At 37.1% G+C, this 22,963-nt stretch overlaps 2 protein-coding genes and 1 non-coding gene across 3 annotated transcripts in view; 1 reads left to right on the plus strand and 2 right to left on the minus strand.

Annotated features, from left to right (window-relative positions):
• The window catches only part of CSE1L (chromosome segregation 1 like), a 43,377-nt gene that overhangs the window by 14,965 nt on the left and 5,449 nt on the right, over window positions 1-22,963 (plus strand). The window contains exons 4-19 of the mRNA XM_036417654.2: window positions 2,921-3,022; window positions 3,103-3,248; window positions 4,056-4,146; window positions 4,268-4,375; window positions 6,442-6,534; window positions 11,140-11,307; window positions 11,420-11,549; window positions 12,648-12,713; window positions 13,224-13,426; window positions 14,326-14,410; window positions 15,503-15,564; window positions 17,913-18,049; window positions 19,163-19,266; window positions 20,883-20,980; window positions 22,231-22,381; window positions 22,513-22,721. Of these exons, the coding sequence (XP_036273547.1) occupies window positions 2,921-3,022; window positions 3,103-3,248; window positions 4,056-4,146; window positions 4,268-4,375; window positions 6,442-6,534; window positions 11,140-11,307; window positions 11,420-11,549; window positions 12,648-12,713; window positions 13,224-13,426; window positions 14,326-14,410; window positions 15,503-15,564; window positions 17,913-18,049; window positions 19,163-19,266; window positions 20,883-20,980; window positions 22,231-22,381; window positions 22,513-22,721 (1,953 nt within the window). The remainder of the gene's footprint in view (window positions 1-2,920; window positions 3,023-3,102; window positions 3,249-4,055; window positions 4,147-4,267; window positions 4,376-6,441; window positions 6,535-11,139; window positions 11,308-11,419; window positions 11,550-12,647; window positions 12,714-13,223; window positions 13,427-14,325; window positions 14,411-15,502; window positions 15,565-17,912; window positions 18,050-19,162; window positions 19,267-20,882; window positions 20,981-22,230; window positions 22,382-22,512; window positions 22,722-22,963) is intronic.
• Window positions 2,089-17,413, minus strand: LOC118707432 (60S ribosomal protein L23a-like). Its single transcript, XM_036417675.2, has 3 exons — window positions 16,924-17,413; window positions 16,315-16,319; window positions 2,089-2,099 (listed from the first exon to the last, which is right to left on the minus strand). Exon 1 carries the CDS (start codon window positions 17,397-17,399, stop codon window positions 16,929-16,931), a length of 471 nt encoding a protein of 156 aa, XP_036273568.1. The 5' UTR covers window positions 17,400-17,413; the 3' UTR covers window positions 2,089-2,099; window positions 16,315-16,319; window positions 16,924-16,928.
• LOC118708624 lies at window positions 17,657-17,760 on the minus strand. Its single transcript, XR_004984677.1, has one exon. It is a non-coding gene; the product is annotated as a U6 spliceosomal RNA (small nuclear RNA).

Genomic DNA, 22,963 nt, shown 5'->3' on the forward strand with positions numbered 1-22,963 from the left:
GATCCAATTAAAAAATGGGCAATGGACCTAAATAGAATATTTTCAAAAGAAGACAGAAGGAAGGCCAAAAGTCACATGAAAACATGCTCAAAGTCACTAATTATCCGAGAGATGCAAATCAAAACAACAATGCGGTACCATCTCACACCTGTCAGAATGGCCAACATCAACAAACGACAAATGTTGGCGAGGCTGCGGAGAAAAAGGAACCCTCGTGCACTGCTGGTGGGAATGCAGACTGGTGCAACCACTGTGGAGAACTGTGTGGAGTTTCCTCAAAAAACTGAAAATGGAACTCCCATTTGACCCAGTAATCCCACTTCTAGGAATATATCCCAAGAAACTAGAAACACCAATCAGAAAGGATATATGCACCCCTATGTTCATAGCAGCACAATCTACAATAGCTAGAATTTGGAAACAGCCTAGGTGCCCGTCAGCAGATGATTGGATCAAAAAACTGGTACATCTACACAATGGAATACTATGCTGCCATAAAAAAGAAGGAATTCTCATCATTTGCAGCAACCTGGATAGAACTAGAGAACATCATGCTAAGTGAAATAAGCCAGTCAATGAAAGAGAAATACCACATGGCCTCACTCATTTATGGATATTAAAAAACGTTATAAACTGACAAACCAAAAGATAGATATAAAGACAGTAAAGCAACAAGCAGACAGTAAAATTACAGCTGGGAGAGTAGGGAGATCTGGGGGAGATAAGAGATCAACCGAAGGACTTGTATACATGCATATAAGTACAACCAATGGACACAAAACTCTGGGGAGGGAGGGTATGTATGGGGGGGCAATGTTAAAATATGTACACAGATAATAATTTAATAAATAAAAAAATGGAAAAAATAAAAAATAAAATTTGAGGATTGAAAAAAAAAAGATTATTCTACCCAGCAAAGCTATCATTTAGAATTGAAGGTCAGATAAAGTGCTTCACAGACAAGCAAAAGCTAAAGGAGTTCATCACCACCAAACCAGGATTATATGAAATGCTGAAGGGTATTCTTGAAGAAGAAGAAGAAGAAGAAGAAGAAGAAGAAGGAGGAGGAGGAGGAGGAGGGGGAGGGGGAGGGGATAAAAATTATGGACGACAAATACACAGCTATCAACAAATGAATCTAAAAATCAAGTGAATAAAAAATCTGATGAACAGAATAAACTGGTGAATATAATAGAATCAGGGGCCTAGAAAGGGAGTGGACTGACAGTTTTGGGGGGATGCGGGAAGAGATTGGACAAAAATCTTACACCTGTGGACGAGGACAGTGGCAGAGAATAAGGGCATGGGATAGGGTGGGAACCGGGTTGAGGGGAGCTACGGGGTGTGTGGGGGATATCTGTAGTAATCTGAACAATAAAGATTTATTTTTTAAAAATGCAAACTAATTTATTTTGAAGTTTTTGATAAGGGATTGTGCCCTATGTCTTGTGTGATATGGAAATATATACTAATTTTAAGGTGACAGTTTAATGACTAGTATAAATTTGTTATAAATTAAGGAACAGATAATAGGGGTGATTTTTGCCCACCAGGCAATATTTGATTAAATATTGATTGTCACAGCTTGGGGTGGGGAGAGCAGATATTATTGGCATCTAGTGGTTAGGGATGTATGTAATCATCCTACAATATACAAGAAAGATTTCTACCATAAAGATTTATCTGACCAAAGATAAAAAGTCAGGAATTCAGGGTTGAGGAAACATGGCGTAGGATAAAGAAAAGAAAAAGAAAAATGAGAATTGTTTCATGGCCATAGCAGTAATGATAATTATTTAGAAATTATTACCATTGACAAAAATTAGGTGTAGGCCCAATCCCTGTCCAACATCCTCCAAATCAACTTTAAATCTTCTTAAATATTTATTTTAGAATCTTTTTTTTAAAAAAATGTATTTTATTGATTTTACACAGAGAGGAATTGAGAGGGATAGAGAGTTAGAAACGTCGATGAGAGAGAAACATCGACCAGCTGCCTCCTGCATACCCCCCACTGGGGATGTGCCCACAACCAATGTACATGCCCTTGACGGGAATCGAACCCGGGACCCTTCAGTCTCTAGGCCAACGCTCTTCCACTGAGCCAAACCGGCTTCGGCTATTTTAGAATCTTTTTTCTTCACTTCATAAAAGAATTTAAAAGTAGTAAATACTAGTTTAAGCTTGTATCTTTAATAAGCACATGTGAAAGAAATGACTTGGTGATTCTTTTAGATATATTTTATTTATTTTTTACAGAGAGGAAGAGAGAGGGATAGAGTTAGAAACATCGATGAGAGAGAGTCATCAATCAGCTGCCTCTTGCACACCCTCTACTGGGGATGTGCGCACAACCCAGGTATGTGCCCTTGACCGGAATCGAACCCAGGACCCTTCAGTCCGCAGGCCGATGCTCTATCCACTGAGCCAAACTGGTTTCGGCAACCTGGTGATTCTTGAAATGTTTAAAAATTCCTCTCTCTACCTCTATCTTGACTTGTAAACTACTAAGACTTGCGGACCTTTTTAAGTGATGTAGTCCTGGGTACATTCAAACCCATAATGGTCAAGAGGTTTTCATTGAGAAAGACCTTTGACTTAAGAGAGTCAAAATTGAAGCTTTTGAAGATATATATGTACTAAACCGAATATATAAAGATTTTAATCACATGTTGTGATTAGTTTATAAAACTGGGAGTCTTAATTGGCATCAGGGAATCAGAAGCTTATTAATTTGTATGTAAAATATTTGCATTTCGGATGGAATATACATTTTTCCTATCAAAGACTACATGCTTTCATGAAAAGTATGCTTTTCTTAGAAAACCAGGAAATAAGAAGTGGTTCTATTTTTTTCTACAAATCTATCTGGTCAAGGACATGGATTTTGGTTACTTACTCATGGATATTTTGTTTTTAGGTTGAAGATGAACCAAATAAAATTTGTGAAACTGACCGAGTAGCCATTAAAGCCAATATAGTTCACTTGATGCTTAGCAGCCCGGAGCAAATTCAGAAGCAGGTAATGTAAAGCCCTGTTGTTTTTAGGCAGGCTTGTTTGTAGAGCTTTTGTCTCATTAATCTTTTCCCTCCTCTTCTTAGTTAAGCGATGCCATTAGCATAATCGGTAGAGAAGATTTCCCTCAGAAATGGCCCGACTTGTTGACAGAAATGGTGAATCGCTTTCAGAGTGGTGATTTTCACGTCATTAATGGAGTCCTTCGTACAGCACATTCTTTATTTAAAAGGTATTTACATAAAAACTCATACGTTTAAAATACGTTTGTTTTTTATATGTTTTTGCTTTTGTAAGCAGTTTATATTTCTGTCACTGTTGTCATTCCTTTGAATATAATAATTCTGGAATAAGAGCATAAGCCTCTCAATTACTTTAAGTAGGATATTTATTTCATACTAGAGGCCCAGTGTATGAAATTCATGCAGTGTTGGGAGTGGTGTCCCTCAGCCCAGCCTGCACCCTCTCCAATTTAGGATACCTTGGAGGATGTCGGATAGGGATTGGGCCTAAACCGGCAGTCGGATATCCCTCTCACAATCCGAGACTGCTGGCTTCCAACTGCTTGCCTGCCTGCCAGCCTGATCACCTTCTAACTGCTCTCCTGCTAGCCCGATTGCTCCCAACTAACCTCCCCTGTAGGCCTGATCGCCCCCCAACTGCGCTCCCGTACTGGCCTGGTTGCCCCTAACTGCCCTTCCCTGCTGGCCTGATCTCCCACAACTACCCTCCCTTGCCGGCTTCTTGTGGCAGCCGTCTTTGACCACATGGGGGTGGCTATCTTGTGCGATGGTATGAGGGTCAATTTGCATATCATCTCTTTATTATATAGGATTGCCCTATCTGTAAAATACCTAGTCTCCTTAAACTGTGCTTGATTCCTTTAAAAAAGAAGAATTTCATAAAATTAGAATTTTCTCTAATCTATTCTTAAGGAACTAAAGTCAATAATTAAAAACTTGTAAGTTGCCTATTTCATCTTAATTTCTTTTTTTTCTTTTTTTCTTTTTTTCTTTTTTATTTCACCTTAATTTTCTAGATACCGCCATGAATTTAAGTCAAACGAGTTATGGACTGAAATTAAACTTGTTCTGGATGCCTTTGCTTTACCTTTGACTAATCTATTTAAGGTACGGGATACTATAATTACTCGATATTTATTGCTTAAATATCTAATTCCAGCCTAGTGCAAAGCTCATTTCATGAAGGCTTACAATACATTAACACTATGTTCCTAAATTCCTTTCAAAGGCCACCATTGAACTCTGTAGTACCCATGCAAATGATGCCTCTGCCCTGAGAATTCTTTTTTCTTCCCTGATATTGATCTCAAAATTGTTCTACAGTTTAAATTTTCAGGTAAGTTTTATTTCTTGTTTTTGATTCTTATTCTTTGTTGAAAAAAATATGCAACTTTTTTTTTTAATATATATTTTATTATTAAAAAATATGCAACTTTTTTTTTTTATAAATATATTTTTATTGATTTTTGTACAGAGAGAAAGGGAGATAGAGAGTTAGAAACATCAATGAGAGAGAGTCATCGATCAGCTGCCTCTTGCACATCCCCCACTGGGGATATGCCCGCAACCAAGGCACATGCCCTTGACCGGAATCGAACCCGGGGCCCTTCAGTCCCCAAGCCGACGCTCTATCCATTGAGCCAAACCGGTCCCGGCAAAATATGCAACTTTCTATTTGATGAAGACCTCTTTGCCAGCATTGATTTTTCTGAAAGTAAATAAAGTAGTTTTTTTACTCCCTCCATTCTTTGTCTACAAATAGTCATTGTTATGGAGAACCATCCTATACTTTAGTGGTGGGGTATGTCCAGCCCACATGCCATTTAAGTCCCGAGGAATCATCTGGTCTGGCCCTCCCAAGACATTAGAGACTAGTTAATTAAAAGTCTGACCAAATATAATATAACAGCCTAGTTTAAGTTGATAATTTTGTATGGCCCTGGAATGATGTTAGGAATATTCAAAAGGCCCTTGGCAGAAAAAAAGGTTCCCCAGCCCTCTCTACTCTTTTATTGAAGACATGAGATTACATTCTCAGGCCTTCCTCTTGTTCATTTAAGTGGTTCTCAGCACTGGGGGAGCCATGCTTTGTTTAGAGATCTATGGCTAGCTTATACAAAAAGGGTCTTATTGGAAACATCTGGGGGAGACAAGGCAAAGAACCAGTATTTAGAAGTTATAAGAAGCAGTGTTATTTCAAAGGAAACACAGGCACAATTTTATAATAGAAAATGCCCAATCACCCTGTTGCTACTAAGATAGTGGACTCCAGTCATTCTTTCTATTCTTGACGCATTTCATTAAGATTCAGGGCTCCAGGAACCAAAGGGGATCTTAATGGTACAGATTACTATACTGAGAAAGGCTAGAGGAAGGATCTGGCCTTTTCATTGGTCCTAGCCAGGGCCAAGGACAGGGACTTAATCCTTACAGGATGACTCACAGTGGTAGGGAAAGCATTCCATCAAAGGATTGGATAGAGTTGGAATTGAACAGCTCAAAATGCCATAACCACACCAGTGGTCAGCTAGATAGCAGTTTGAGAAAGCTAATTAAAGGATGCCACTGTTTTTGCTTATACCTTTTGTCTTTTTTTTTTTTCTCGCGCCTATCTTGCTTATATCTTTTTGAATTCTGCTTCCTGGAAATCAGGTAGAATAAGATTCTTATTAGGTATAGTCAGGGACACCAAAGGCATAATGTTACCCTTGGAGAATTTATCAACCTCGTTAAGAAGGCAGTACTGTTAATAGGAAACCATTGACTGCATAAGACAGTAAGTCTGAATTGGTGGTCATCTTACACTAAACGCAGTAGTTCAGAAAGGAAAGGAATATATTGGTAAGCACTGAGTTTAATAAGGAAAGGCTCCATTCGTACCGTCTTAGCTGGACCTGGAAAGAATAAGTTGGTTTAAATTAAATTGCGGCAGGAGACCAAGCAGCATTATTTGTGGTTGAAAGTGTGTTAAAATAGAGACAGAAGTCAGAATGGTTTATTCATCTGCCAGATCTAATTAGAACAGAGAATTCTTGTCAAAATAGATAATGGTTGGCTTAAGCTAAGAAGTGTGGACTTGGAGTCTGTAGGCATGTATGTGGAAAACGTTTGGTGTGTGTGCAGGGGGAACTGAAGTAGATAGCATACTTATTATTTTTAAAATATGTTTTTAAAATAAAATAAAATAAATAAAATATGTTTTTATTGATTTTTTTTTTTTTTTAGAGAGAGAGGGAGAGAGATAGAAACATTGATCAGCTGCCACCCTGAGATATGCCTAGACCGGAATTGAACCAGTGACCTCTTAGTGCATGGAATAATGCTTAATTCACTGAGCCACACTGGCAGGGAAATATGCTACTTATTTTAATTAAAAGTCTCAAGTCTGCATTTATTCTTTAGGATCTCCCTGAATTTTTTGAAGATAATATGGAAACTTGGATGAACAATTTTCATACTCTTTTGACATTAGATAATAAACTTCTACAAACTGATGTAAGTATTGTTTAAAATATTTCCCAAGTAGCGTTTTGTTAAAATTAAGAACTTGAAATATAATCATATATATCAATTATATCTCATTTTGTTTTAATTTAAGACATTATTTGAGTACCCCCTGAGAAGCTTGGAGGGTAGTTAGACTTCAGAAAATGAAATAAAGTTATTGGAGAACATTTGGCATTCTAGTTCCTTAAAAATTATTTACTCTTGCATTGTTAATAGCTAGAATTTCAAGAATGCAAATAATTTAATTATGTGGGATGTTTCATATATGGTTATGTGTAGTGTACAGAATCAATTACTCTTATTGTGGACCTGGCTTAGGTCACTATATATAGATTAGACTATTTTATTACATTGAAATAAGGCCTTAGAGTATTCACAGTGTGAACATTTATGAAATAGAAAATTGTCACTGAAGATATTAAGAAAACATAAAACTTAGACCTCTGTAATAATATTCTCTTTAAAAAAGTCAAACAGCGTAGAAATAGGGGACATGAAGGAAGTGTGTAATGTATAAGTTTCCAATCTGGGTTCTGTAATACGTGCTTTTCAGTGCATAGCATTTATTCTGTTACTCATTTGCTTCTTTACTAATGTGTTTATGATCTCCCCCTTTCCCAAGAAATAACAAAAGCATAAAAAAGCAAAATTTTAAAATACTTCACCAAATACAAGAAAAATTGGAATTAGTAATTCAAGTCAATTTTTGAGAGTGGGCTGCAGAGGGAGAGTCATTACTATGAGTTTATAGCAAATTTTGTCTAAGGTTCATAATAAAAGGCCAAGAGGCATCGCAACCCAACCACCGGTCATCATGAGGGGAACCCCCCTCCCCCACCCTCCCGCCTGGATTGGGGCCATGGTCGGTCTTCCAGGTCTTCCAAACACCGGCGGCCCCTAGCTCAGGCTGACCCAGCACCCCAGAGGGGACTCTGCCACAATCAGGAGCATGGGTGGCCTTCAAACCGGACCCTAACAGGAGGGAGGAGGGAGCCCCATTCCTTGCAGAATCACCCATGGGTCAGCTTGCTGTCAGCAGCCTGCCAGCCAGGAATCCCACTCACCTGCACCCTGGACCCATTAAAAAGGCCAAATTTCTCATTATTTTTCTTTCTTTTAAAAAAAAGATATTTTATTGATTTTTTATTTTATTTTTTAATTTTTTTTACAGAGAGGAAGAGAGAGGGGTAGAGAGTTAGAAACATTTATAAGAGAGAATTATCAGCTGCCTCTTGCACACACCCTACTGGGGAATGTGCCTGCAACCAAGGTACATGCCCTTGACCGGAATTGAACCTGGGACCTAGTTCGCAGGCTCTATCCACTGAGCCAAACCGGTTTCAGCCAAACTTCTCATTATTGATGAATGCACCATGGTATCAGTTATGCTATAAACGCCATAGACAGATTACTAAGAGAAATTAAGAATTTGAATGTTGTATTTGGTGGGAAAGTTCTTCTCAGAGGGGATTTTCTACTGTCTCAGTGTTGTGCCGCATCCGCATGCTATGCTATCAGCCATAATACAAATGAGTTTAAAGTACTGTAATGTTTGGGGATGTTTCAGAAAGTTGTCTCTTAAATATGAGATCAGGATTCTGCATACAGTGAATAGTTAGTAAAACTTGGAGATGGCAAACTTGGTAGCAGTTTTCATTTAGGAATGGATATTATTGAAATCCCCTGTGAAATTATTTGTAATGGATCTGTTATTAAAGCTACCTTTGGAAATACTATATCTATAGATAATATTAAAAATATATCTAGCCCTAACCGGTTTGGCTCAGTGGATAGAGCATCGGCCTGCGGACTGAAGGGTCCCAGGTTCAATTTCAGTCAAGGGCATGTACCTTGGTTACGGGCACATCCCTAATTGGGGTGTGCAGGAGGCAGCCGATTGATGTTTCTAACTGTCCTTCTTCCTTCCTCTCTGTAAAAAAAGCAATTAAATATATTTTTAAAAATATATATTTCAACGTGTAATTCTTTGTTCAAAAATGAGCATGTTAAAAAATTAAATGAAATTTTTTATATACTTGATGGTGATTTTCACACATATTTGAGTGATGATTCCATTGATTCAAAACAGGATGATGAAAAGGAAAATTTTCCCATAAAATTTCTCAATAGTATTACTCCTTTGGGAATGCCATGTCATAAATTAAAATTGAAAGTGGGTGTAATCATCATGCTACGGAGAAATCTTAATAGTAAATGAGGTCTTTGTAATGGTATTAGATTTATTATCAAAAGATTGTGACCTAATATAATTGAAGCTGAAGTATTAACAGGATCTGCAGAAGGAGAGGTGGTTCTGATTCCAATAATTGATTTGACTACATCTGACATGGGCCTTCCATTTAAGTTAATTCAAAGACAGTTTCCTGCGATGACAATAAATCACAAGGACAAATTCTAGACAGAGTAGGACTCTTCCTACCTGAACCTGTTTTCGCACATGGTCAGTTAGGTGTTGCTTTCTTTCAAGTTTGAAGAGCTTGGGATGTTAAAATTATAAATACTTCATCACAAGGGGAATTAGTCAAGCACTCAGAAAGTGTTTTTACTTTTAATCTGTACAGGGAGATATTGAATAAGTTTAATCAATTTATCAGTCATTGTATCAGTGTTGTTTTTACATCATGTTTTTGTTTTTATATCATATTTTTGTTGTTTTTATGTTAAGTCTTCATTGTTACATCATGTAATGATTGTTTATTAATAAATTTATATATTATTTTCATATACATTTTACTAATTTTTTTCATCTCTAACACTTCTATTATAGAATAGGGGCAAATAGCAATACTAAAATATTTTCTCTAATTCCTGGGGTCACTAGTTATTAAATAAAAAGCAACAAAAAAGGATTTGGTTCCCATAAAATAATTCTGTCAGTCCACTAGGAAAAGACTCTTTCTCATAGATTCTTATAGAGAGCTGTTTGCCATGTACTACCTTGTCATCTTTGTAGCAGCCTCTGTTTCTATGCCTTAAGATGAGCTGTTTGGCAGAGTATAGCTCAAAAGATTTTTGTGAATTGCTGTTATAGTTGAGAGTATTATATAAACCACTGTTATTGTTTAGGTTGGGATTGGTAGGCTTTTCCTGTAAAGGCCCAGATCATAAATATTTTTATCTTTGTGGGCTATACAGTCTCTGTTCCAACAGCTCACCTCTGCAGTTGTAGTTGAACACAGCCAAAGGCAATACTGGAAATTGTATAAATGAGGAAAAGGAATGAGTATGACCGTTTTTCAATGAAAGTTAGCTTATAAAAATAGGCAGCAGACCTACAGGCTTGATTTAGATTGTCGTTTTATATTTTATAACCAAAATATTATTTGAGAATCCTATAGCATCATCTTTTTGGGGGGTTGGACATATCTTTACATTTGAAATGAGAACCTTTTGGGAGATAGTAATACAATACAATAACCATGTTATAAAGGAAAGTGTGATATAATCTTTATTATTCAGGTTTCTGTAGGGATATGTTATTTTCAGTTTGGTAAGTAATTTAGCAACCAGAAGAAAAGGCTTTATTTAACTTGAAAACTTTTGAGGGCTGTTCTCAGTGATTAATACATGAGTATTTCATCTTTCGTTTATTTGAAAGACTAGGTGAGTAAATTGACAGTGGCTTTGGATTTAAATTTTTAAAGAGTGCAGGCATTACAGCTACTCCGTTTATGGTAGCATTTAAAGTTGTATGTTTAGGTTGCGGAGAAAAAGGAACCCTCGTGCACTGCTGGTGGGAATGCAGACTGGTACAACCACTGTGGAAAACAGTGTGGAGTTTCCTCAAAAAACTGAAAATGGAACTCCCATTTGACCCAGTAATCCCACTCCTAGGAATATATCCCAAGAAACTAGGAACACCAATCAGAAAGGATATATGCACCCCTATGTTCATAGCAGCACAATCTACAATAGCTAGAATTTGGAAACAGCCTAGGTGCCCGTCAGCAGATGATTGGATCAAAAACTGGTACATCTATACAATGGAATACTATGCTGCCATAAAAAAGAAGGAATTCTCATCATTTGCAGCAACCTGGATGGAATTGGAGAACATCAAGCTGAGTGAAATATGCCAATCAATGAAAGAGAAACACCACATGACCTCACTCATTTGTGGATAATAAAGAACATTATAAACTGATGAACCAAAATATAGATATAGAGACAGTAAATCAACAAACAGATTGTCAAATTACAGTGGGGAGGGGAGGAAGATCTGGGGTAGATAATAGATCAACCGAAGGACTTTTATACATGCATATAAGTACAACCAATGGACATAAAACTCTGGGGAGGGAGGAGATGTGTGGAAGGGAGGGAGGGGGGCAAAAAAAAATCAATAAAATATATTAAAAATTAAAAAATAAAAATAAAAAATAATAAAAAATAAAAAAAAGCAGGAAATATAAACCCCTACACTCGTGTGCTTCTGGGGCAACCTTTTCAGGACCCCTCTTGCATGCTGAGAGCTTCATTATTTTTGCTGTAATAAACTTCACTTCCCTTTCCTTAAAAAAAATAAAATAAATAAAGTTGTATGTTTGAGTTTTCTGGTTTCTCTTTTGTGAGGATGAAGAGGAAGCAGGCTTATTGGAGCTCCTAAAATCCCAGATTTGTGATAATGCTGCACTGTATGCACAAAAGTATGATGAAGAATTTCAACGGTACCTGCCTCGTTTTGTCACAGCCATCTGGAATTTACTAGTTACAACAGGTCAAGAGGTCAAATATGACTTGGTAAGATGATGTTGGAGAAAAATAATTAAGACATCCCCCTTCCAACTTCCCCAAGAAATAAATGGTTCAGTTTTGCTTTTAAAAATATGCTCACTTTTGTGTTTTATTCCAGTTGGTAAGTAATGCAATTCAATTTCTGGCTTCAGTTTGTGAGAGACCTCACTATAAGAATCTGTTTGAGGACCAGAACACGCTGACAAGTATCTGTGAAAAGGTTATTGTGCCTAACATGGAATTTAGAGGTAATTATAATGAAGTGTAAAGCTTTTTTAGGAGATGAAAAATTTTGTTTTTTAAAGTGTGTGCTAATATATGTTCAGTAAGTCTTTTCCCTCTTGATTATTATAACATTCTAGTTTTTTTATTGCTAAATAAGACTTTTTGTAGATCATTTTATTGCCCATTTTGTAAACCATGACAAAGTGTAATGGGTATAAAAGGCCTTTGTGAAATGAATGCTGCTGTGATGAACTTCGTTGTATGCTGTGGAAGTTTTTTCACAGGAATTTTGAATGAAACTTTAATAATCCTGGTATAGTGAGAAGAAAGTAAACTGTCCAGGATCTCAACTTACGGAAATAATTTGCTTTTGTTTGATTTTAGTATTTCACCAAGGCAAATAACTGTTTTCCAACAGTTGACTTGAGATTAGAAGTGATTGATAATTTTAAAATAGAGTGAAAGCCCATTTTGTGCTTAAGGTTCAAATAATCCTAAGAGACTGATTGTATACAGAATGTCTTTTTCTAGTTGGGAAGAGCAAGTAGTAAATGTGGTAGGAATTGTGTTCTATATCAAAGCAGTCATTAGATCAGTGGTTTTCAATTACCTGGAACAAAATGAGGAAATAAAGGACAATATAATGTGAGATTTTCTTTTGTGTTTTTCTAAAATGATGTATTTATTTAAAGAACAGAGGTTTATTCTGATATTCTACGTTTCGGTGTTGAAATTATTTTTGTGAAATAATGATGATCATAGTTATTACCTTGTTGTTTTTTTAATGTCCTTATCTGGCAAAATAAAAAATTGGCACCCCTTAGATTGGTTTCCAACACTCATTTTTGAAAGTTGATGGTAAAGTCCAGTTATGGGGCTCTGTCACGTTAGAACAAGTGAGCTGGTATCATGTCTGTGTGAATGATCCATTACCTAATCTTTCAACGTAGCATTTGCTGCTCTAAGTAATGAGTAGTAATATATGAAGTAGTTATGTGTTGGGAAAGAACAGTTTGCTGGAATTCTACACACTTTCTGCATGCTCAGCTGTAAAAGGATAGTGATTGCCATGTCTTTTGAGGGCTTGTCTTTTGAGCACAGAAATGTCATTTTCTTTGTAGCTGCTGATGAAGAAGCCTTTGAAGATAATTCTGAGGAGTACATAAGAAGAGATTTGGAAGGATCTGGTATGTATTTTGGTTTTTAACAGCCTTGGCAAGCCAGTTTTAAAGTGGTTCTTTTTTTCTGGTAAATATGGAAAAGGGAGTTAAGACTAGTATGTCATTTCAACTGGCTTTAGTCAGAGAACTATTTTCTTTAACTCCTACACCTTAAAAAGCAGCTGTTATATGAGCTGTATCAGTTAAATCATTTGTCTTTTTATTTATTTGTTTATTTATTTATTTATTTATTTATTTATTTTATTAAATTATTATCTTTGTACATATACCATTGCCCACCCCCTCCCATACATGCCCTCCCTCCCCATGTCTTCTCTTTTTTTTATGTACTTAGTAGAGTTTATCATACTACTATGATCCTTTTAGTTTTCATCCTCATTTTGTGTCTATTTTTGTGTGTGTGTGAAAACAATGTTCATTGTTGATATTGCTGATAGCTGTCAGCAGCTTTCTTCATAAACGTGATCAGTTGGTTGGTGGTTGTTTCTTATGATGTAATTCTCTTTGATTTTATAGATATTGATACTAGACGAAGGGCTGCTTGTGATCTAGTACGAGGATTATGCAAGTTTTTTGAGGGACCCGTGACAGGAATCTTCTCTGGCTATGTTAATTCCATGCTGCAGGAATATGCAAAAAATCCATCTGTCAACTGGAAGCACAAAGATGCAGCCATTTACCTAGTGACATCTTTGGCATCAAAAGCCCAGACACAGAAGGTGAATCTTTTCAATATAGCTTTCCTTCTATATCAGATGTGTTGGTGATCACAGAAGTAAAAGGGAAGTAATACATTTTTGATGAAGCATATTTCTCTCTGATAGGTAATCTATTCTGATTAGAATTCATGTGGTTTCCAAAGAGGACTTTATGTTGATGTATTAAGCACTTAAGTTTCTTATAGACCAAAATGCCACACTTGTTCCCTTAGCTGAGACTCAGTGTTTGTTAATTTAAGGAAATTTATTATATATTAAAAAATAATTTAAAAATATTTTGATTGATTGCAGAAAAGAAGGGAGAGGGGGAGAGAAACATCAAAGAAAGAGCAAATCATTGAGCAGCTGCCTCCTGCATGCCCCACACTGAGGATCAAGCCCACAACCTGGGCATGTGACCTGACCAGGAATTGAACCATGACTTCTGGTTCATAGGTCAGTTCTCAACCAGAGTTACACTTGCTGAGCTAGTCTTGTTTTGTTTTTAAGCAGTTTGTGTTTTGAAGTTTTTATCCCCCCCCCCCTTCTTTTTTTTTTTTTTTTAATATCCTCACCTGAGGATATCTTTCCATTGATTTTTTTCTGTTTCTTTTAGAGGGTAGAAGGGAGGGGGAGAGACAGACAGGGAGAAATATCGAGGTGACAGGGACGACGAGTGGTTGTCTCCTGTGTGTGTCCAAACCGGGCTGGGGCTCATGCCTGCAGTTGAGGTATGAGCTCTTGACCTGAATTGAACTTGGGACCCTTCTGTCCGCTGGTGACACTATTCACTGAGCCAAGTTAGCCAGGGCTCATTTCCATTTTTTAACCAGGTTTTCTAAAGTTATCTAAATGTCCAATGTCGTAAATATATACAGATATTTCATATTATTTTACCCTGTTACAAATTTGTTTTTCAGCATGGAATTACACAAGCAAATGAGCTTGTAAACCTGACGGAGTTCTTTGTGAATCACATTCTCCCCGATTTAAAATCAGCTAATGGTGAGTTGTGTAAAAAATTATTTATATAACTGAACAGCACCATACCTGCAATATTTATTTGCAATTTTTAAAAATTGATTTGGGACAGAGAAAAAACACCAACTTGTTGTTCCACTTATTCATGCATTCATTGGTAGCTTCTTGTATGTGCCTTTACTAGGTATTGGACCTGCAACCTTGGCATAGTGGGATGACGCTCTAATCAACTTGAACTACCAAAATAAGTAACATTATGGCAAAAGTCATAACAGGGGCTCTGTATCACCATAATACTCCAAACATTGGCTCTTGTGCTCCTTGCAGGTGTTTCTTTTATTGAATAAAATCTCAAATGACCCTCTAGGTTTTGCTCAGGTGAAATTAACTGTTTATAAAGAAAATATTGGCTTATGGAGAAGGAAAATAGGAGTAAGATTGTATCTTAGCTTTTTAGTATCCTGATATAAAGTCTAGGAATTATACTTCAGTGTTCTTCTCATTTGAAAAACTCTTAAAAATCACAGTAAATTTAAAGTATATGAAACTAATAAATATTACGGATAATTTCTTATGTTGATGAAATTATATTTATCAAAATACATAGATATTCCCTTTTTGAAAACTTTTTGTATGGAAATTTTAAATACATTAAAAGGTAGGAAGAGGCTTATAATGAACTTCCATATTAATATTATCTGTTTTAAGAATTTTTAACAATTGACTAGTATTCTCTTCCTTTTACTAATTATTTTCCCACCACTAGAGCAATTTAAAGTAAATTTCAGGTAGAGAAACATGCTCTTGATTCACAATAGCTTCAATTCTGGGAAGAAGATGGTAGCTATATGGTCACTAGTTACGGTCCCAAATCATGTTTATTCAGTTATGTAAGTAATACATGTTAATTTGTAATGAAACTGAAAGGTAAAGGGGAAAATTAAATTATTTTATTATCTTACTAGAACTACATAGTAGAGTAGTATAGAGTTAACTAAGCTTGAATTACTTGACAACTTGGTTACCAAACCATGTTTTAAAAATCTGATAATGTTTTTACCAGTTTGGGAAAAAATAGTCCTTAGCATTCTAATAACTATGATTTTTTTTTAATAGTGAATGAATTTCCTGTCCTTAAAGCTGATGGTATCAAATACATTATGATTTTTAGGAATCAAGTAAGTTGCTATTCACCTATATTATATGTACCACTTAATCCTTTGGGCGGGGGCAAGAATTTGTCATAGTTATACTTTGTTTCATTTCATTAGGACATATGCCAGTGTCTGGTTGTTTACTTTTAGTAATGGTTGAGTGATCAGTGGATTCAAGTGAAGAGAAACTTTCCACCATTGACTTATGTTTTGAGATACACTTCCCTTAAATGTCTCCACTTAAAAATGTACACTTAAATGGTTTTTAATATATTCATTCTTTTGTTCAACCACCACCATGTTCTCATAGATAGTTACCAATTTGTTTGGGAAGAGCAGGATAAGTGTTTGTTGGTTTTCCCTCTTTATCAATTTTTAGAATAATGAGACAGTGCCATACCAACCTCCAAAGGTGTGACAAATGAGGGTATTTTGATGCCCTAGTTCCATGGTCGGCAAACTGTGGCTCTCAAGCCACATGTGGCTCTTTGGCCCCTTGAGAGTGGCTTTTCCACAAAATACCTCGGCCTGGGCGAGTCTACAATATTTTGAAGAAGTGGCATTGGCAGAAGTTTAAGTTTAAAAAATTTGGCTCTCAAAAGAAATTTCAGTTGTTGTACTGTTGATATTGGCTCTGTTGACAAATGAGTTTGCCGACCACCACATCTTTGGCCAGTGGGGACCATTATAGTTCCTGTGCCCTCTTGACGTATACTTAGTAGCATTTAATGGCCTCTTTCATACATGACAAAATATTCCAGGCTCATTTGGTACATTTCCTGCTACAGATCTCAGTTAGGTGCCTCTTGAAGTTGATGCGAAAAGTCATTTGAAAGACAGTAATCTAAGTGCTAGCGATACTGCTAATGAATTACCATCGTTCTAGGCTTTTTCACAGGAGAGAGAAAGGAAATAAATAACAATACCAGAATTATTATTACTAAAGTAATACTGCTGAATGCAGTTTGATTTCTTTGGTTTTTATATGTATTTAAAAAATACTGTCTTTTAAGCAACTTGAAATTATTCTTTGTGCATTTTTGCCATAAACTTGATAAACAATTAGGTTCATTTTATTGTGTAGTTTTGTTTTTATTTTGGGTGGTCATGCCTCTGAAGTAGGACTGTATTTTATTTTGGGTGGTCATGCCTCAGAAGTAGGACTGTATTTTATTTTGGGTGGTCATGCCTCTGAAGGTACAGCTTTCATCCCTGTTCCTTTCCTCTTCTAGTGGTTAACCAGTTTTTTTCTTACCGAGTTTTTGTTTGATGTTAATCCTCACCTGGGGATATTTTTTCCCCTCCATTTATTTATTTTTTTATTTATTTATTTATTTTTTTTTACAGTGTAAAATTTTTATATTTAGAATTAGGTAGCTGGACTCAGTTTAGATGATTCCAATTTTGTTGGCAACATCCAAAGCATCATAGTCAGGAGCCAGTCGAACATATGCCTTCTTTTCGCCATCAGGCCTGATCAGGGTGTTGACCTTGGCCACATCAATGTCATAGAGCTTCTTCACAGCCTGTTTGATCTGGTGCTTGTTGGCCTTGACATCCACAATGAACACAAGTGTATTATTGTCTTCTATCTTCTTCATGGCTGACTCAGTAGTCAGGGGGAACTTGATGATGGCATAGTGGTCAAGCTTGTTTCTCCTGGGTGCGCTCTTCCGAGGATATTTAGGTTGCCTCCGGAGCCTTAGTGTCTTTGGCCGTCGGAAGGTGGGTGACGTGCGGATCTTCTTTTTTTTGTGGCTGTGGACGCCTTTCAACACTGCTTTCTTTGCCTTCAAAGCCTTTGCTTTGGCTTCGGCTTTGGGAGGGGCAGGAGCTTCCTTCTTCACTTTCGGCGCCATCTTCGTGAAAAGCCCCTCCATTGATTTTTAAAAAAATAAATTTTTATTGATTTCAGAGAGGAAGGGAGAGAGAGAGAGAGAGATAGAAACATCAATGATGAGACAATCATTGATTGGCTGCTCCTGCATGCCCTCACTGGGGATCAAGCTGGCAACCTGGGTATGTGCCCTGACCGGAAACCAAACTGATCTCCTGGTTCATAGGTCGACACTCAACCACTGAGTCATGCCCACCAGCCTCCCCATGTTGTTGTTGTTTAAATATGGAACACTTCAGAGATTTGCGTGTCATTCCTGCACAGGGGCCATGCTAATCTCCGTATTGTTCCGATTTTAGTATATGTGCTGCTGAAGCGAGCACTCCCATTGATGTTTAAAACGAGTGGAAGGGAGGGGGAGAGACAGACACACACATCAGAGTGAGAGACACATTCAGCAAGTCCTTTTCTTCCCGTTTTTTTACTTAAAGATAGCATCGTTGAGTTAAAGCATGCATATTATTGTATTTTTCAGGTACCAAAAGAACAGCTTTTGATTTCTGTTCCTCTCTTGATTAATTATCTTCAAGCTGAAAGTATTGTTGTTCATACTTACGCAGCACATGCTCTTGAGAGGCTGTTCACTATGAGGGGGCCTAACCATGCCACTCTGTAAGTATTGGCTTCTAAGCAATTTATATTTTTTCACTTGGGGTGGGGTGGGTCAGAGATAGCTCTGAATGTATTCAAAATTTCACTGAGAGCCAAAAAAATAAATGTATACTTTTTACTCATTCATACTGTCTTAATCCAGAAGGATCTGAGGCAGCAATGCAGAATAGATATATTATGATAATCAAGTTGAGTAGAGGAAGTAGCAGCAAAGGAAAGTAACTGGGGTACATTTAATAAACAGAAATGTGTGTCAGCATCCTGTATAGTAGTTAACTCTTGATTTTATGTGTAGTCTCCTAGCAATCACGTGAAAGAGGGAAACTTGAAGAGTTAAAATTTCCACAATGTCCATGAGTTTAAACAAAGTTACTCAGAAGGCATCTCGGGAGTGGGCCTGCATGGAGGGAGTCTGTGTAGTCGTGTTCTCAGCAGCAGCGTGCAGTGTAGTTCCTTTCAGCTGCTGTGTTCACTCTGGCTGAGATGACACAGCTGAGTGAAAAGAATTTTCTATGGTCCAAGATAGCAGCTTTTCTGGCCCAATCCAAGGATAAAATATAGAACAGCAGCATGTCTTTGAGGCCGTTTTCAACAATGTTATTTCTTAAACTGAGCTGTGGGTAAGAGATGGAAAACAATTTTAGGTTTTCTTCAAGAACTTGAAATGCAGATATTCTCAGAGATTAAGACAGGGTTGAAAGATTTCTTTGTGAGTTAAGCCAGTATCTCTTCATTACTGTAATTTATGCAAAAAACAGTTCTGAATCAGCTCCACCTCCAGGAAGAATAGGTGACAGTTCCCTGAGGGTCTGAGTCCTGTCCTCGATGGTGATATGAACCATGGTGATATGAACCATGAATGACCGTAACAGCTTCACATGATGTTGGGTTTGCTCGGGTTTTGGCTCGTTTAACTGATTGATATCAGATGTGTGTGAGGAATTTAACATGAGCACATATAAAAATGTATTTTCCTAAGCTGTCTGCCGATTGTCAGTGGTGGGAGATGGCTCACTTTTATGCCAAGAAGTGTGATGTAGTGGTTGCCAAGGATAATCCAGAGTGACAAGCTCAAGAGTTGGTAGTGACTGAAAGCTGTTTTTTCATCTATAGCTTTACAGCTGCAGAAATCGCACCGTTTGTTGAGATTCTGCTAACAAACCTTTTCAAAGCTCTCACACTTCCTGGCTCTTCAGAAAATGAATATATTATGAAAGGTAGGCTGTTTCCCTGGTGTATAGACTATAAGTATCTAATTTCTGATTATAAGGGTAAATGGTGAGTTGTATACTGTTAGCCAAGAATTAGCTAGGTTTAGGTATTTAAAAATAAAGAATATTGTTTTAGTTACTATTTCCAGTGATTTCAGGAAAATTTTTTACCTTAATTTGATAGAGAATTCTAATTAAAGAAAAATCCCTTTCCTAGGTTGCTTTTTAAAAAATTATTTATTTCAGAGAGGGAGAGTTAGAAACATCAATGATGAGAATCATTGATCTGCTGCCTACTGCACGCCTCCTACTGGGGATTGAGCCCGCAACCTGGGCCCTTGGTTGGAATTGAACCTGGGACTTCAGTCCTCAGGCAGACTATCCTCTGAGCCAAACCAGGGCTAGATTGATTTTCTTGAGGGCAAAGTTAGATCAAACAACAGTCAGTGATGCACGCTGTGTATTCTGGGTCTTGATGTGACACCTGACTGCACTTGGTACACCTCACACAGGTACTGCCTTCATAGACATACTGCCGAGGACACAGGCAGCTGTTACCACCTGCCAGGTTGTCCATTATGAGAGTGTCTTGTTGACAGCTCTGACTTGAGGGGCAGTCATAGTCTTATTCACTGTTGGATTCCAAGAGACTAGCACAGAGTCAGATTCATAGGAAATGTTTTTCGAAGAAACTGATGCCTGCCCTGGGTAAGGACCCTAGGGTGTGTGCACATTTGTACATGTGTTTACCTGTGTGTGTTTTTAGCACTGGACTTCTCCCACAATGATAGCCTTTGTTGCTGTGTTCTTTGGGGGTGCCAGAGCACCCAGGAAATACTGAGCTCTGAGGGAATGAAAGGTTGTGTGTCGGCCCAGAGGAGCGACACTGGTCCTTCCTCCAACCCTCGTAACCTAACCCGGACACAGGCTTTCTCTAGGAAATGGGTCTAAGCCGAGGTGAGGGGTCGGAGGCAGTTAGCTAGTAGGAGGGTGAGACCTTGGCGCGGGTAGAGGAAACATCTTTGCAAAGTTTAGGAGGCAAGGGGTTATAATTTTCATCCTGTGTGTCTGGCATCGTAGGTGCTCTATTTAGGGAACATTTGTTTGTGCAAAAATAGCTATCATACATTTTTAGCTTAATGTATTTATCTGCCATGATAAATGTTTTTAGGCATCTTAATGAGCAATATATTTGCAATATATAGCTTCATATGTAGATTCAGATTTGTATGCTCCTAATCTCTCTTTTAGAGGGATGAGCAGGTGCAATCATGTTTCCAATAGGCCAGGACTAAATGCTTTCTGCCACTAATTTCTAAGTGAGAGAAACTTGAAACACTGATACTACTTCGTTCTTTTCTTTGCATCTTTAGTCACTTCATTATTTTTTTATTATCCCTTTTTTAAAATTAAGCCTTATGCCCTCTGGAAATACTCAATATTTCCCAGTTAACTTGTTGCCAGTCCCTGGCCTAATTTTAAAAGGAAGGGAAATTTAGATTTTTAAATATAGAGAGCTATCTGGGGTTTTTCTAAGGATCTTAAAATGTCAGATGATGAATTCCCCAACCACTATTTTGTTTTGAAGTTTAAACTGTTTTTTCTGTTTTTATATTTTACAGCTATCATGAGAAGTTTTTCCCTCCTACAAGAAGCCATAATCCCTTATATCCCTACTCTCATTACTCAGCTTACCCAGAAGCTGTTAGCTGTTAGTAAGGTAACAGAACCACTTCTGAAAGTACAGCCTTTTTTTTTTAACTCATGTTGTATACTGTTTGATCATCCATATTCCCTGGCAATAGATCAGACTTAAGGAAAAGGTCTTTGAATTCTTCTTGATTTAACAGTTAAAAGTGCATTTCTGAAAGTGTGGGGATGGCGTTAGATTGCAGATATGGCAGCACTCATCTTTAAGTGTAGGCTCAACAACTTTAAAACATTTTTATTCTCATTTAAAAAGTAACATGTTAAAGAAAATTGAGAAAGTATAATCTGAAACCTTAGGAAAGTAAGCTTTTACCAGGTGGACACAAAAGAGGCTATTAACTCCTTCTTTGATCAGAAATTTTACAGATATTTGATTCATTCTTATTCCTAATAATTTTATGAAAAAGAAATTTATAGGAAGTATGAGAGCGGTTTTGGAGAATAGTGATGATTTTTAAAAATATATATTCTTAATTGATTTTTTTACAGAGAGGAAGGGAAAGGGATAGAGAGTTAGAAACATCAATGAGAGGGACACCAATTCAGCTGCCTCCTGCACACCTCCCACTGGGGATGTGCCTGCATTCATCATACATGCCCTTGACCAGAATCGAACCCAGGACCTCTCTATCCACTGAGCCAAACGGTTAGGGCAGAATAGTGATGATTTTTTTCACTGAGGTCTGGGTAAGGGTTTTGGATTACTCTGGGCCTTGGGGAATTTGGAGGAGAGAAGTAGGGTCCCTCCTTTGCGAGCCCCTGCTTCCTCACACAGCTTCTGAGGTCATCAGCTTTATGTAGTAGCCTTCCAAGAAAACTGCTATTATGAAGGGTTATCACTGTAGATACATGCATCAGAGGAGGTTAAGGTTTGTCTAAGGTTCCACACAAGGCCATTGGCAGACCCAGGACTTAATGTCCCTGCTCATTTCTTCTGCCACTACTTAGGAGCTGAGGCTTGTGTCGTCACCTCCCTCTGACTCTGAAGTATTTTTTGGTAATAGTATTTAAAAAAAATAATCCAAACAGATATTAGCAAGTATTGTTTTTTTTCTGAATTTTAAAGTGAATGTAAAATTTTAACATATATGCAGGCTTTTTAGTGTATTTGATACTTTTTCTTAATACTGACTTTTAAAAAGATGGCATCTCTCTTGTAATGCGTTTCAGAAAGTTAAGTGTGCTTTCTTCTAAATGACATTTAATATAGTCACTTGGATTATTAGAATAATAAGCCTTTTTTTTTTTTTTAACTTTCAGAACCCAAGCAAACCTCACTTTAATCACTATATGTTTGAAGCAATATGTTTATCCATAAGAATAACGTGCAAAGCCAATCCTGCTGCTGTTGTAAATTTTGAAGAGGCTTTGTTTCTGGTGTTTACTGAAATTTTACAGAATGATGTACAAGGTAAGTTAAAGGGAGTTGTTTTCTTAATTGCATAAAATTAAAGTGGATATAAACACAGTGTTCCGACAACCTGCGCCTTTTGTATCAGAGCCATTGACTATGAAACTGACAGCTGTTATTTTCCTCAACAGAGTTTATTCCATATGTCTTTCAAGTGATGTCTTTGCTTCTGGAAACACACAAAAATGATATTCCGTCTTCCTATATGGCCTTATTTCCTCATCTTCTTCAGCCAGTGCTTTGGGAAAGGACAGGAAATATCCCTGCTCTAGTGAGGCTTCTCCAAGCATTCCTAGAACGCGGGTCAAGTACAATAGCAAATGCTGCAGCTGACAAAATAGTGAGTCATATTTATTTTGATGTAAATGTAATTTCCTAAGATAGCTGAGAGAGACTAGGGATGGCAGACTTAAAAAATTTTTTACTTAAATTCAATAAAAAGGGAAGTAATTAGTAGGAAATATTAATGTATATTTTATTAGAATTAGATATCCTTTATTGTCATGGTGGAAAATAAAATAATAGTCAAATAGGTTAAGGTTAATTTCAAGAATGTAAAACTAAGGGCTTGTTGAAGTGGGA

This window comes from Pipistrellus kuhlii, unplaced genomic scaffold (genome assembly GCF_014108245.1).
Source record: "Pipistrellus kuhlii isolate mPipKuh1 unplaced genomic scaffold, mPipKuh1.p scaffold_m20_p_6, whole genome shotgun sequence".
Taxonomy (NCBI): domain Eukaryota; kingdom Metazoa; phylum Chordata; class Mammalia; order Chiroptera; family Vespertilionidae; genus Pipistrellus; species Pipistrellus kuhlii.